At 40.3% G+C, this 14,545-nt stretch overlaps 1 protein-coding gene across 19 annotated transcripts in view; it reads left to right on the top strand.

The window, feature by feature from the left end:
- ptprsa (protein tyrosine phosphatase receptor type Sa) overlaps positions 1-14,545 on the top strand; it is a 163,830-nt gene that overhangs the window by 105,902 nt on the left and 43,383 nt on the right. For 13 of the 19 annotated variants that reach the window (XM_057325738.1, XM_057325743.1, XM_057325747.1 and 10 more), the window contains 6 exons: positions 1,519-1,629; positions 3,183-3,194; positions 11,534-11,803; positions 11,909-12,490; positions 12,639-12,769; positions 12,868-13,015. In XM_057325738.1, coding sequence (XP_057181721.1) covers positions 1,519-1,629; positions 3,183-3,194; positions 11,534-11,803; positions 11,909-12,490; positions 12,639-12,769; positions 12,868-13,015 — 1,254 coding nt within the window. The remainder of the gene's footprint in view (positions 1-1,518; positions 1,630-3,182; positions 3,195-11,533; positions 11,804-11,908; positions 12,491-12,638; positions 12,770-12,867; positions 13,016-14,545) is intronic. The other 6 variants (XM_057325750.1, XM_057325744.1, XM_057325751.1 and 3 more) reach the window with 1 other exon arrangement.

The raw sequence follows: 14,545 nt of genomic DNA, 5'->3' as shown, positions 1-14,545 counted from the left end.
ACAAGATTACTTGCATTAAGGTAACTGTATTTTAAAATAATAAATGCAACAGATAGATTTTTATTTAGTTTAAATGTGGCTTTTTAAACCTAATAGAGTTATCTATCCAAGACATACACATTGCTAGTCATGCAGTTAGTATGATAGTTTTCTAGCACATAGATTGCAGATAGGCCTAAATAAAATACTAGGTACTGTAAACCCCATCCTGTCCTCCCATTAATTTTACTCCATTACAGTTATAAAAGCATTAAATGGTTAATAAGGACACTTGACTGGATTAGCATTGGCGCTAACAAATTAACACGCAAACAGGGATGTTTATTTTGACGTAACTTTTAACTTAACATATGCTACAACATTCATAATGCAAACGCGAACATAATTTGAAACTTACCGCTTGAACTTGTTAACTTAAATCCGGATGTTTCCTCTTTTCACTATAAAACTCTGTTTGTTTTCTTCGTGATATGACTTTAATCTGAAGTATTTCTGTGCGCATCTCTTGTGGATCGGAGCCGCGCTTATCCGCTCATCACGTCTTTTTGCGTCTATAAAAAGTTTCTGACTAACAACCTGTCAGACAGAGCATCAGTACCCGGTTGACCCGGTACGTCGGTACTACCGGGTCTTGTGAAAATTAGGTACCGACAACTTTTTTATTTTTAGGTACCGACTTGGACCCGAAGTACCGGTACTTTTGACAACACTAGTTTTAATAGTTTAGTATTGTTTAGTAGTTAGTAAGTGACCCTAAACTTTTGACTGGTAGTGTGTATACAGTATAAAACTCAATCATCTGTGTTTCTGCAATCAATCGTCTATCACCCGTCATGCGATCCAGACGTGTTTTGGTCCACACGTTATCGAGTCGTGATTTGAAGGCATATCAAGTGTTTATCGTGTGTAGTCTAAATCCACTCTCAATCTCCAGCATGAACTGTACTAACACAAGTATTGCTTTCAGCTCCCGGGGGCACGCGTTAAAATAATTCATTCCGCAGGATTGAAGTGTTGTGCTAAGCTTCGGCCCCGCGCCGCACATTTGGACACAAACTAATGGATGCCGGGCGCCCGGTTCAGCACTGACCCCCGTCTCGACTCTATTTCCATTGGGACAGATGAGCGGTTCGTCTCACATCTCCACACCCTGAAACCTCCCGGTGCTCCGATGTGTTGAGATGCGGCCCCGTAGACGAGACCAGAACGCTGTTGCTAATCGTTCAATTTCTGCGTTTGATGAAACGCGGTTGTACGTATTTAGATCAGTATTATTTTTCTTGCCTGGAGTGCAGAGCTGTTCAGACTCAACACAGTGCATTAGCGTTAAGAGTCGGCTTTTAATCCGGACGGGCCTTCGGGCCATTTATGAGGATACTGCGCTGCACCAAACATGCACAATAAAAGTCCTGTTACTTTCGAATCTCTAACAGTTTGTCCTCTCTCTCTCTCTCTCGTTCTCTCTCTCTCTCTCTCTCATCCCAATTTTGGGGTGTTTTTATTTTTTTACTCTCCCAGGTGCCCTGCAGATTGAAAACACGGAAGAGACCGACCAGGGAAAGTACGAATGCGTGGCGTCTAACGTGGAAGGTGTCCGATACTCTTCCCCTGCCAACCTGTATGTGAGAGGTAGGGAGCAACCTGGCCCTGGAGCCCGTCAACCAATCAGATCTTCTTATTAGGTCACATGACCAGCAGCTTGTGGTGACGATGTAAATGCATCAAAAACTACAGTAGTAGATTTTGCCAAATGGCTCTCTGAGAGTGTTTCAGTGTTTCTCGGCCAGTCGCACGGGTTTGTCGGCAGAGGTGGACGGTGGTAAGTTATCATTTTGATTGGGTGGCTAAGCACACTAAATCAAAATGCTGAACTCACTCACTTCAAAGGTACATTTTGGGGACGAATGTGGTGAGCACAGGAAATCACGTATGAACATGTTGATCAGCCCTTAAAAATGGTAGAAATAATTAACAGTCAGCTTTGGATCAATAGTTGTTATTTTTCGAATGGAACATCAGATACTGTTTAAGGGATACGGCAGGCACAGACAGTTCCAGGTTGATGACTTATGATTTTGCGCATGTATTATTTATTTAACGCATATTAAAAAGACAGCATACGGGATGGGTTTTACCCGCCGTGTACCAAATAACTTTGTTCCGGATAAATTATTCACAGGTCGTTACATTATAAAATAGATCGGGGAGGCGGCTTTTCATTATTATACTTATTGTAAGCTCGCGACGGATGCAGCGGCGATGTTGCAGACGCATGGGATATAATATCTCCACCCTCACCGGCGCTGACCTCCATCTCAAGACGACAGGTTTGCCGGGAGCACTAACAGTCAGCGGCGGGTATTATTGCCTTTTTCTAAAGAGATTTGCACCTCTGTAATCTGATTGTATGAGCCACACCTGCATCTGCACACCTGTTTAAATTTACATAAAGATGTTTGTCAAGTCTGCATATTTATAATTCTCACCATTTGCCTTTAAAGATAATTGTTCAGAGCTTTAAAACGAGCCCTTAAACAGTGTAAGACGTTCCATCATTTCTAAACTGATTCTTTTTATTGAATTGGGTTTCATTCACTGAATTTATTCAACACAGGTTTGCTCGTTTTACACCGATGAGAGAAATACGGTGTCCCGTCTTCAGTTTCGCTTTGAAAGCATAATTATTGACTACAATGTTTTCTTTTCAAGAATTAAACGCAGTAGAAATTAGCAGCTACAATGCGGGAAACCAACGGGCGGCACAAAGCACGTTGTTGCAATTTTAAAACCGGCCGTCCTATAATTGTAGCTGCTCATTTTAAATGCGAATTATGTTTTTATTTGTGCGGTCCGTTTGTTTCTTCGTTCATTGATTTCCTTTTTGTCTGTTCGTTTGGTTTGTGTAATTAAAGGCGCCGTGGTGGAAACGTGGCTAAAGGCCTTGTGATTTTGCTATGTTATAACATGCTTGAAGTGGTCGAGCGTCCACTGGGTTAAATGAGAGCGTTTGGGTGAAAAAACGCAGCGGGCGCGTGACAAACGCACGCAGGACATTAAAAGTCGACACAAATGCAGCAGCTAAAAAGTTTTGAGGTGGCATTTTTTACTCTCTTTGTGCTTCCCCTATTTTTCTCTTTTCCTCATGTCATTGTATTCTGCATCAACCCCCTTACATCCCTCAGAGCTTCGAGAAGGTTGGTGTGTTCTTTCTTTTTTACTTTTTTCAACCCACATTAACAGCGAAAATCAGCAATGTATTTAAAAACTTAACCTCTATTGATCTATTTGAAGGCTCATTGGAAGTTTAAAATTAACCTGCTAAATAAGATTTAATTCTGGGAACGAATGTAAATGCAATAAGAGTAGCGGTGACGAACCCGCTCATTCGGGTTGGCTTTTACTTTACGTTTGAGTTTGCATTGTGGGGCCTTTTCTCGTTTGCATCCTTTGCTTTTGCTCAGAGAAATGAAATGACGGCTTAGGTGCACATGATTCCAGCACCATGGCATGATGCATGATGAGAGAATGTAACCGCGCTCGCATGCCTCCAGACGAATGTGCTTCCTTGTTGCATTCCTGTGTCTTTGTCAACCGTTTTCTCCTTCCAAACGACATCTTTTCCCAATTTAAGCCTGTCGTTCAGTTTCTGTTGTGGTTTTTGTGGTTTGTGCACCCTCGGTTGTTTTCTTTTTTCAACTCTCTGTAGCAGTTGTTGGTTTGTCAGATGTGGTTTGTGTTTCTGTGCGTTGTTGTCCGGCTGCCTTCTGAAGACCGTAAGAAAATCTGTGTGGGTATCCAGACGGTTTTCCACCATCTTCTGAACACAAAGCAAACCAAAGCTGATTAGTCCGACTGCGAATTCGAATCATTTGTTTCGTTGGGCGGCGTGAATCGATAGCAGATGTAATGATCTCGGGATGTAACCGAAGCCTTTTTTGCGATGGCAGCTAGCTAGCAGTAGATTTTCTTTTGTAGTTCTCAGGACTCAAACTGGACCAGAAGAAACCTGGTGGTTTTTTTTATTCCATGGATGCACGCAGCTGATGTAGCTATTATTTAGAAACATTTATTCGGTCAGAATTTCTTATTTACCTTTCGGTACACTGCAAAAAAAAACATTCTCTTGATTGGTAACATTTTATAAACACGTTAAAAACAAGATACATTTATTTATTTATTAGACATTAACATGTATTTTGACTATTTATGTAATATTTTAACCGTTACCCTGATAGCACACACACATCTGGGAGATGTCTGCATTTACATCTGCAAGACGTATTTTTTAAATATTTGCTCATCTGCAATACGTCTTTGAGACGTCTGCGATGATTTGAGATGTCATATAGACATCTTAAAGACGTCTGTAAGATGTTTGGGATTTAGAATGTATGTAAAACTGCCTTTTCCAAGATGTTTAGCAGATAGTTTTGCACAGCAGACGTTTTCCAGATCTCCAGCTCTTTAGTAGACATCTTACAGACCAGTGTTGGGTGTAACTAGTTACTAAGTAATTAGTTGCTGTAATTTAATTACTTTCCCCTTGAAAAGTAAAGTAAGGGATTACTCTTGTTTGTAATTTAATTACAGTTTCTTTTGATGTAATTAAACTAAATACTTTGTGTAATATATGTGTGTGCAATAGTGGAATTAACATCAAAATTCAAAGTCTAACTTTAAAATCTGTGCTTTAATGTATAATTCTCACATTTGTAATACTTTGGTCAGTAAATAATATTACTTTATGTAGTTTATATTATTTATTTGAATGAATTAAAAGAGCCGTTTCATGTCTATCCTTGAATCACTTAACTCATCAAGCTTAATGTAGAATATAGAAAGTAATTAGTAATAAGTAATTAAATACTTTTTGGAGAGAGTAATTTGTACAGTAATCTAATTACACTATTGAATATGTAATTAGTAACTAGTAATTAATTACTTTTTCAGAGTAACTTACCCAACACTGTTACAGACGTACCTGTGCTATCTGGGTAGCATCAATACATTTTGTGCAAGATAATCTATTTGCAGAAAAAAGATATAAGATTTTCTTCTGAAACAAATTTTAATATCTGAAGCAGCGGTGATTCTCAAGAAAATGTATCTTGCTTTAAAGATGTTTGCTGTGACAAAACGGATTGTTTTAAAGCAAAACGAATGATTTGTTTTTTGCAATGTACCGATGCTGAAATGTGCCCGCCACCCATTTTTTTACTCCAGTCCTTTCCTCTGGTTGTAAGGTTATCGCCTAACATTTTACGTTATATATTATGTTACCTTAGTAACCTTGATATTTTTATTCTTCCACGGCAGCTGCAGTTCATTAATTGGATTTTTTTCAGAGTTGTAAAGTGGGACATCAGCCAGAAAGATCACAAAAGGTCCGACGTGTTTGTCCAACCGTACGGACGGCTCGCTCTGGTAATATCCATCTCCTCCTCGCACAGCCCCGGCGTTTCAGACGGGCGCTCGTCTGTCTGAAAGCAAAATGACAAATCACAAAAGCCTTGTCTTCGCTCGGGTCTCATCCTAACGCTGTGCCATCTCGTAATGTCTCAGACAAAATGGCTCTCTGAATTATTCAGGTTTACAGAGATGCTGTTGTTGGAGGGGGGGGGGCGACACCACTTGCAGGCATCACGGCCCTCAGCGTGATTTGGGGGTATAAATAATGAAGAGCTTCACCGCCGGTCTGTCTCTCAGGGGCTGGCATTTATTGACAGAGCTTAATTTTTCATATCCTGCTGTTCTCGCTGTGTCACATGTGACCTTTTTGCCCCAATAGACTGTTGTCTGCTATGTAGCTAATGTTGCTGTATTAGTGTGAAACATTTTCTCAGCTTGATTTTGAGAGTAAAATGTTTTGAACTACATCTGTTGAGAAGCGATCTGTCTTTTTTTCCCCACTAGGGGCACCAGACAGAATTGCCTTTGTATTATCGATTTCCAAACAACTTTTGTTTACTGTTTGTCTATGCAAACGCATTTTGTTGAGTGCCGCTAAATGTGCAAAAGTGACACGGCAGGACGTTTGAATTTCCGACTATTCAGCTAACTAGGCCCCTTGTTAGTCGTCTGTGTCGGCAATGATAGTCATAGAAGTTAATTGCCTCCATATGCTGAAATCCCCCTCCGTGCCGCAGTTTATCAGAGCCGGGACACAACAGAAGCAAGTTTGCGCCGAATTAATAACAGAAATGACGATTCTCGTTTCAATGAGGTCGCTAATCTTTCATTGTTGCCGTCTGACAATGAAGCTCTTAGCCTTTCGATGTAATGCGACGTGAAAGAAAAAACGAATTCTAGATCCCAGATTCTTTCTAGAGCGAATTACAGTTGTCGCTCTTAGAAAGCTGGTAAATCAGAGATTCTGGAAGGCTGGACTGTATTGAATGCTATGCTATGACACGTCAGTGGATTTTTCCACGGTATGTGCATGTAGATGCATGCTAATTTCCTCACTGCTGCCACTCGGGATGTCTTGCATGTCCTTGCATGTGTTGTCGTGCTTTTCGGTGTAAAAATGGAAACGTAAGCTAGATCACACCCTGCTTTACTGGTAGGAACGGAGGCTAAATTCAAACCCCACGTGTTGGCGTAATCTCGTCAGGTTTTTATTGAGCGATATTTTGGAGAAACACGAGTTGCGAACGTCGCACATAGGCGGCCACGTTCTTATTTCCGAACCCCTACAGAGACGTCTTTGCATGGCAGTAGCAGAGGTCTGTATGTTAATGTGAGGAACCCCTTTGGTCTGCATGCAAATGGTCTCTTCCAGCCAAATGGATTATTGTGGGTCTCGGACATCAAACAGGGTGTAATCTCAGCTTCAAGGTGACATTAAAGGCTGTGCGTTCTTTTGGCTTCTCTCTCTCCCTTCATTTTGGGGCCAGACAGACCGTCTCACCAAAATGGCCGCTTAATGTCCACCTTTGAAACATCTGTTTGGCGTAACTGCCTCCTCATAGTCGAGAAATAAAATGAGTGTGGCACTCTTTGGCCTTTTTCTCTCATCTCTTGGCTTTTACTTCGTCCACTGTAAGACCTCTTGAGTTGCCTTTTCTCTCCACATCGGGCTTGAAATGGGTTTTTTTTTTTTCCGTTACTCCTGCTGGGCTCCAGGTCTCAGTGTATGAGGAGCATGTCCGTTCAATTGGACTTTCCTTTATGAATATCACAGCCGAGAGACCATCACACATCAAACGTAAGGATTTGAGATAGAGGACCGTGTGTCAGGACTTAAAGAAAATGCCTTTTTATTATACGCAATTGCATTTCAAAGCGAGGCAGATGAATCGATAGATCGCCGAAAATGTCGATGTGTATCATAAGACGATGCAACGCGGTTCATTTTTTGAGCTTTAAGTGCTTTGATATTCTGTTGACGTTTTAGGTTTTCTCAGTTCTCCGTGAAAATCTTTTGAACTATTTCGAACTTTTGATTATAATCGTGGAAAGTGCTGCTTTGAGCGTACTATAATAGCAACAATTGACGTTTTGGATTATGAAAAATTCACAAGGTGAAAGGTTATGGCCTTTTTTAACCACCAAATCATACAAATTGATTTTTTTCATAAATTCTTCAATCAGTTTCGTGAACTGGCCAAAAACGGCATCGCACATTAACAGGCCCACACCGAATCTTAGCATAATGATTTAATTGGTTGCACTCAGTTCAGGACGTTTTGTTAAACTTGTTTACATCTTATTCACATTCGAGTATTTTTCTTAAAATTGATAAAAATGTAAAACGGGAGGAGATTCCGTCTGGGTCTGCCCATGAGTAATTCACAGTAAACCACACCTCGTCCTTTCATTCGCTACATGTTGTGTCATTATTTCTTGCTTTTTGTTCCAAATCCTTTGAAACACACCTGCATATGTGTGTGTGTGTGTGTGCGTGTGTGTGTGTGTGTGTGTGTGTGTGTGTGTGTGTGTGTGTGTGTGTGTGTGTTTGTGTTTGTGTGTGTGTGATGAATTCACCAATTTAGACATTAATTGTGTGGATTCTGTAGAACAGTGTGTCGGACTGCACTCGGGAGGGTTGCATGATGGGAGACTGTACCAGCGGCTTTTATGTCTTTCTGTTTCCATCGTACCGCGGTCACTGTTGTGCATGACGTTGTGATACATGGGCTGCCCTTTCACCTCTGTTGAACATCTGTTGAATATGCACTTTTTTAGGGGTCGGGGGCATTTCAGTAATGTTGGTGCTGTTTTTTGTTGCTGTTGTTTTTGTTTTGTTTTTTCTATGGTATCAAGCTCAATGTGTTTTGAACCTTAAACATTTCTTTTGAAAAAATCTTTAAAAAACTAAAACTAGTTTCTTTTTTAAAGGTCAATGTTATATAGATTAAATTAAATGTATTATGTTAAATAGATATATTTAATAAAGTTAACTTGAACATTTTATACTGCACTTTTTATGACTTTAAAAATAATGTATTCTAAAGTAGCCTAGATGCACATTTAATGCGTTTTTTTTCTGTCACATTTTAAGTGAAACTTTAAATTTTACATTAAACCATTGCTTACCGTATGTTAAAATATTAAACCTGTTACAGTGACTGTAAATATTTTTACATTCAAAACAATTACAATTAAATGCGTAAAATACAATATGTTTTTAATTAGGATTAAACTTATTTTAAACTTAATTTTAAACTCATTCAATAAAGTCACAACTGAACCATGCTTCCGAGGTATCCTTTTTTTTTTTGAGCGGTTCGGCCTCTTGTTTTTCCAAGACTATGGTGAGAGTTTAATCTTGGATTTCAAGCCCCTTTGTGTGAGAAATCAAACTCACTATTAGTCGGGCCAGTGCAACAGTCTCCTCTGTGCCCCACCTCTCACTCCCCGTGTCGTTACCCTTCTGTCTCTCGCCCACGTGAGCGTCTTTTCCAGTCTGTCTGTGCCCCCCCCAGTCTGCTGTCTTGCAGCCCAGATCTCGTCCTGCCTCGTGCTCTGTCTCTACCTGTTGTTTCCGTCCATCCCGTGTCCACGTGATTTCATTTCTGTTTTATTTGTTTGTTTGGTTGTTTATGAGCTAAACCCCATCGCTGTCGCTCTTTCTCTTCTTTCTCCCCTTGCCAAACGTAAATGAGGCATCACCCCCTCATCGCCCGCCATCTTGGGACACGCCCAGCATCACCCTACTTCCTGTTTCATTGTCATTGCCACCAACATCGATAGGGCAACGGTTGCCTTGACTCTTGTTGGGTAAACCAAACATTAAAGTTTGGCACAGTTGTAAACCGAAAATCGCTCATTGATTCATATATTCATAAATAATTAAGTGCACTTATTTTTATTCTAAAGCTCTATTCCAAAACCTTGTGATCTCCCTACATTGACAGCATTTGATTGGTTAATTCGATTCTGAGGCAGCATCACATTTCTTTTGAAAGTAAAGCAATCCCAGAATTCATTGTGGCAACTTTATTAAAAAACAAATCCATAAAGATTCGTCCATTCAGTAATGAAAGATTTCATTCAGTGTAGTGTAAACAAATGTAAAACTCAATAACTTTTCTAACTTACGAACATAAACACATTTAAATATGTGAGATTTATAGAGTTATTATAGTTTCGGTTTCAGTTTTATTGCAGTTTTCTTTGTATTTTGAATTAGCTTTAAATTGTTTTTTATATTCTTTTTTGTTTAATATTCAGTAGTTTTATGGTCTTGCCATTATTTATGTATTTGTTTGTTTGTTCTGTTGATTGTGCATTTAATTTATGTCTATTTTATTTTAGTTTCGTTTTTTTTCAGTTAGTAAATTTAGTGCTTCAACTTATTTTTTTCCATTTTCCAATATGAAAATTTGTGCTTTAACTTATTTTTGTCTGTTTTATTTTATTTTATTTTTGTATTTATTTTCAATTAATAAATGTAGTGCTTTAACTTAATATTTTCTATTTTAGTTTAGTTATTTATTTTTAGTTAATTAATTTAGCTTGTTGACTTGTTTTGGTAATAAGTTAATAACAAATGTTAACTTGTTAACTTTATAACTTAATTCCTGTTTTTCAATTGGCTAATATTTTGTTTGATTTCAATAAACAGAAATGTTTTAAATGTTTTAGTAAACTATAATGACTTTAGTATGTATTGAGATTTCTCAGCATTCGTGGTGGTTAGGATGCTGTCTAAGATGATAGCTGACTATGTAGGCGTAACCTTGTTTTGGAAAAGAGCCTGTGAGTCATTATATAGGTTACATCATTCCATCTGTCAGTTTAAAAGGCAGGTTTTTCACGAAGTGAACATTTGGACCTCAGAAACCTATAAAAAGAGCCTGTTCCTCAACCTGGCCAACTCCAAAACTCATATCCACCCTTTTCCCCAAACCTTCATCATTTCTCTGGTGTTGTAGGGATGGCATTTTGGTAGTTGAGGTGCATCGTAGTCTAGCATCTACACCAATCATGTGTCATTTTTGTCCATTTTAATTCTTTCGTTTTTTTCATTTTTGTTAACGTGTGTCTTACTTAGTTGAACTGACAGCTACTTATTGACTCAGTGTGACTGATGTAGAATTTGCGCTGTAAATTTTGTGTTACGTCCTGCCAGGACTGCAATGTGACAAACACAAGCCTGTCACATTACGTCATACTGGCCAGAGATGAAAACAAAGCTTTTTTTATATCTGCATCGAAGTGGGTTTCCCCCCTCGTATCTTCTCCCAACCCTTCCCTTTCTCCACCTTATCACTCCTCTGCGCGTTTTCTCTTCTCTATTTCTCCTTTCTTCTCCAGTCGTCTCTGTTCAGGCATGCCAGCGACCCTTCAGTTATATTCCTCTATGCATTTTATCTCAGATTCTTCTCTCTGGTTTTATCGTTCCCATTTACTCTTTGGTTGACCTCTACCTATTTCTGCATGATGTCTGTGAAAATGACAGCTGCATCTATCAATGGAAACGTGTCAGATCTTAAAAAGGCTTTGTCCAGTTGATCTAGTCTCAACCACAAAAAATCTCATTAAGGTTTCTCATCTTTAGTCCTTCTTTGAGGGACAAGTTTACTAACATTTGCATACAGTCATGTTGCTTTTGGGACGGACTGGAATTTGAGGGTTTTCCTTTGTTGTGAGAAATCTCTCAAAGCCGTCTCCAGTTATACGCAGTGCACAGTTTTAGCTTTTTTAATAGTAATTTCCAGTGCTTTTTTCCAGTAATTTTAGTTATCGTAATTACAGGTCACATAGATCCAAGTATAAAGATGAGAAACTCATAATAGATTTTTGTGTATTTAATCGTGCTGTGATGGGTCAAATATTGGTCAATGGAACCTTGTTGCTATGAATTTGTTGCTTTAATGTCAATCTATATTGTTGGTGAAGCAGTTCCGTTAATTACTTTATCATTTCTTTTAATTTGTTACAAACCAAAATGTTTGTGAAGTTTGTTCAGTGTCATTTTTATAATTTGTTGTCCTCTCTTTAGACAACACTTCTAAAGAAAGGCTCATTTTCATCGGCCTGTCGTTACCCTTTCTCTTTCTGTTTACCATTCCTTCGTCCTTCGCAGTTCGACGCGTGCCGCCTCGTTTCTCCATCCAACCCACCAGCCATGAGATCATGCCGGGAGGAAGCATCAACATCACTTGCGTCGCTGTGGGTTCGCCGATGCCCTACGTCAAGTGGATGCTGAACTCGGAGGACCTGACGCCCGAGGAAGAGATGCCGGTGGGCAGGAACGTCCTGGAATTGAACGGCGTCCGCGAGTCGGCCAACTACACCTGCGTGGCCATGAGCAGCCTGGGCATCATCGAGGCTGTGTCCCAAATCAATGTCAAGTGTAAGAGTCGATTGAGGATCTCTCAAGACCTCCATTTCCAAAATTCTGCATAGCATGCTTGTTTGGTCATTGAAATGAATGTTTGTATGTTTGTATTCTCCGCAGCCTTGCCAAAACCTCCAGGTACACCCGTTGTAACGGAAACCACCGCCACCAGTATCACCATCACTTGGGACAGCGGCAACCCCGAGCCCTTTTCCCATTACATCATCCAGTATCGTGCCAAGTCTCCCGAGAGCAAATTCGAGACAGTGGAGTCCATCACCACAACTCGCTACAGTATCGGAGGACTTTCTCCAAACACCGACTACGAGATCCGCGTGTCCGCCTTCAACACCATTGGCCAAGGGCCACCCAGCGAACCGGTCGAGGCGAGGACCGGAGAGCAAGCTCCGGCCAGCCCGCCGCGGAACATCCAGGCCCGCATCATCTCCCAGAACACCATGATGGTGCGTTGGGATGAACCGGAGGAGCCCAATGGACAGATTAAGGGTTATCGGGTGTACTATACCATGGACCCGTCTCAGCCCATGAGCATGTGGCAGATTCATAACGTCCAGGATAGCGTGATCACCACCATTCAGAGTCTGGTGCCCTCCGAGACCTACACCATAAGAGTACTGGCCTTCACGTCCGTAGGAGACGGACCTTTCTCAGATCCCATTCACGTAAAAGTGCTTCAAGGAGGTTAGTTGATCAGTTGCGTTTGGTTTCATTGTTAGTCCAGCTGAAGGTTTATTTGTACAGAGGCGAGTTAGCGATTGGGAATGTTGGTTGTGTTTGAATCTGTACGTCGTATTACATCCGAGAAATTGTAACATTGGCTCTGTTGTAGTTCCCGGACAGCCGAGCAACTTCCAGGTTGGTGAGGTGTCGGACACAAGCGTTCAGCTAACATGGGAACCAGCGTTCGAGAAAGAAGGAATCATCAGATACAAACTGCAATATGGCGAGACTGGACTTCAGGTGCCATCTTCAAAACAGACGTTCTTAATGACCTTCATTTTTGTTGACTTTCCCTTCACCTTCTCTGTGGTTACGTATTGTTTTTTGTCACCAAACAGGCGACGGAGAAAACTTTCGGCCCAGCAACTTCCTTTGTGGTAGACGGCCTACGTCCAAACACAGAGTACTCCTTCTCACTGGCCGCCGTCTCCAACAGGGGCACCGGAGCCTTCACCAAAGTAATATCCCAAAGGACATCTCAAGCCAGTATGTAGTCCTTTTACTTTCCCTATGGATGTGAGCGAAGGGTTGGGGGTCTGGCGTTGTTTTTTTGATTGAGAAATAATATCTACTCTGAGCTACAAATGGGGTCGGGTGCAACAACACAGGGTGATCGAAACCTTCACCCTGTTTTCCAGTCTGCGGATATTGTTTTTCGACTCTACAAATGTCAAGGAGTAAATGTTAATGGTGTTGCTGTGTGACTTTAGGTGCTGGGTTGTGGGTTCTTTGTGTGTTGTTTTATGTAAAAGCATATATGAATTATGCAAAACGGCATCACCTTTGAGACGAACGTTCAGCTATGTACACGCAGCAAAGGTGATGTTATTTTGATTTGCCAAAACCATGTTGCTTTAACAATGCTCTTCAACATTTCTTATTGTACATAACATGATAAATGTTTTTTTTGTCCTGTTATTTATTTGAAACACTCTTGGTTGAGATGGTAAGGGTTAAAGCCGTAACTTTGAAATGACCCGTGATGTTGAGTTTAACCGATGTCTTGCCCCTTGGCAGGAATGTGTCGCACACTGTTGACATGCACGTCTTTTTCTCCTCTTTTTGTTTCTCTTTAATCTGGGTCTCTCAATGTCACAGTTATGTACTTCAGAGAATTCCTATATGTGAAACAAACAAATCAATGCGAGATGATTGATCTCCGGCAGGCGTGCCGTTCGTTCGTCCCCCCCCCCGTGCTCCCTTCTTCTGTGTTTATATTTCTTTTTCATGTGTCAACAGCAAATGCACTTTTTTCTCCCATGTGACCAAAGCACACAAAATACTATCGACTCCGGTGTCTGCCATGGCTTTCCAGCACATCTCGTCCCTCGCTGCGTATTACCGAAAGCCACACAGTCAGCGTCCGTTGGCGCCCACGGGTAGTCAGCATTTACGTCGGGAGACCGACTGAATTATTCAATCCTCCGGCCTAAAAATAGATCATGGTTTGGATTCGGCGCCTGATATCGTCAGTGCTTGAGTACACTACAATTTTGTGCAATTTCAATTAGCGACGCAGAAGCGCAAGAAAAAGTCTGAGACCTTTGTTTTGTATTTTCTATTCAGTAGAACTTTTTTGTTACATTATTATTAAAATAACTTCTTTATTTTATTATTTCACGTCATTACATTTAAATGTAATGTCGAATTGAATTTTGGTTTGTTATTTGTTTTGTTTTTGATTTGATTTGTCGACAGCTGCATTCGGGCTGGCACGGACCAAACCTGATGATCCGTGTTACCCAGCATGATTTGAGCATGTTGTGTGATCTTGTGCGCTTCAATAGAAGCAGTAAAATCTGACCTTTTGCGCAAAAGAAGATAAAATGATCAATTTGCATACCAAGAAATAACAGAAAATTTATATGGTTTTTAAAACCTCATAGGTTTTCTTTGATATTAAACATTTTGCGATAAAATATATCATTGCTTTTTAAACAGTCTTGGACTTTTGATCTTCAGCATGTAACACATTTTAGTTGTATTTGTCTAAATTATTCATTGTGCTAAGAACAA

The sequence above is a fragment of the Triplophysa rosa genome, linkage group LG25, assembly GCF_024868665.1.
Source record: "Triplophysa rosa linkage group LG25, Trosa_1v2, whole genome shotgun sequence".
Taxonomy (NCBI): Eukaryota; Metazoa; Chordata; class Actinopteri; order Cypriniformes; family Nemacheilidae; genus Triplophysa; species Triplophysa rosa.
Note: the sequence above shows the minus strand (reverse complement) of the source record. Positions and strands in the feature narration are given on the sequence as shown.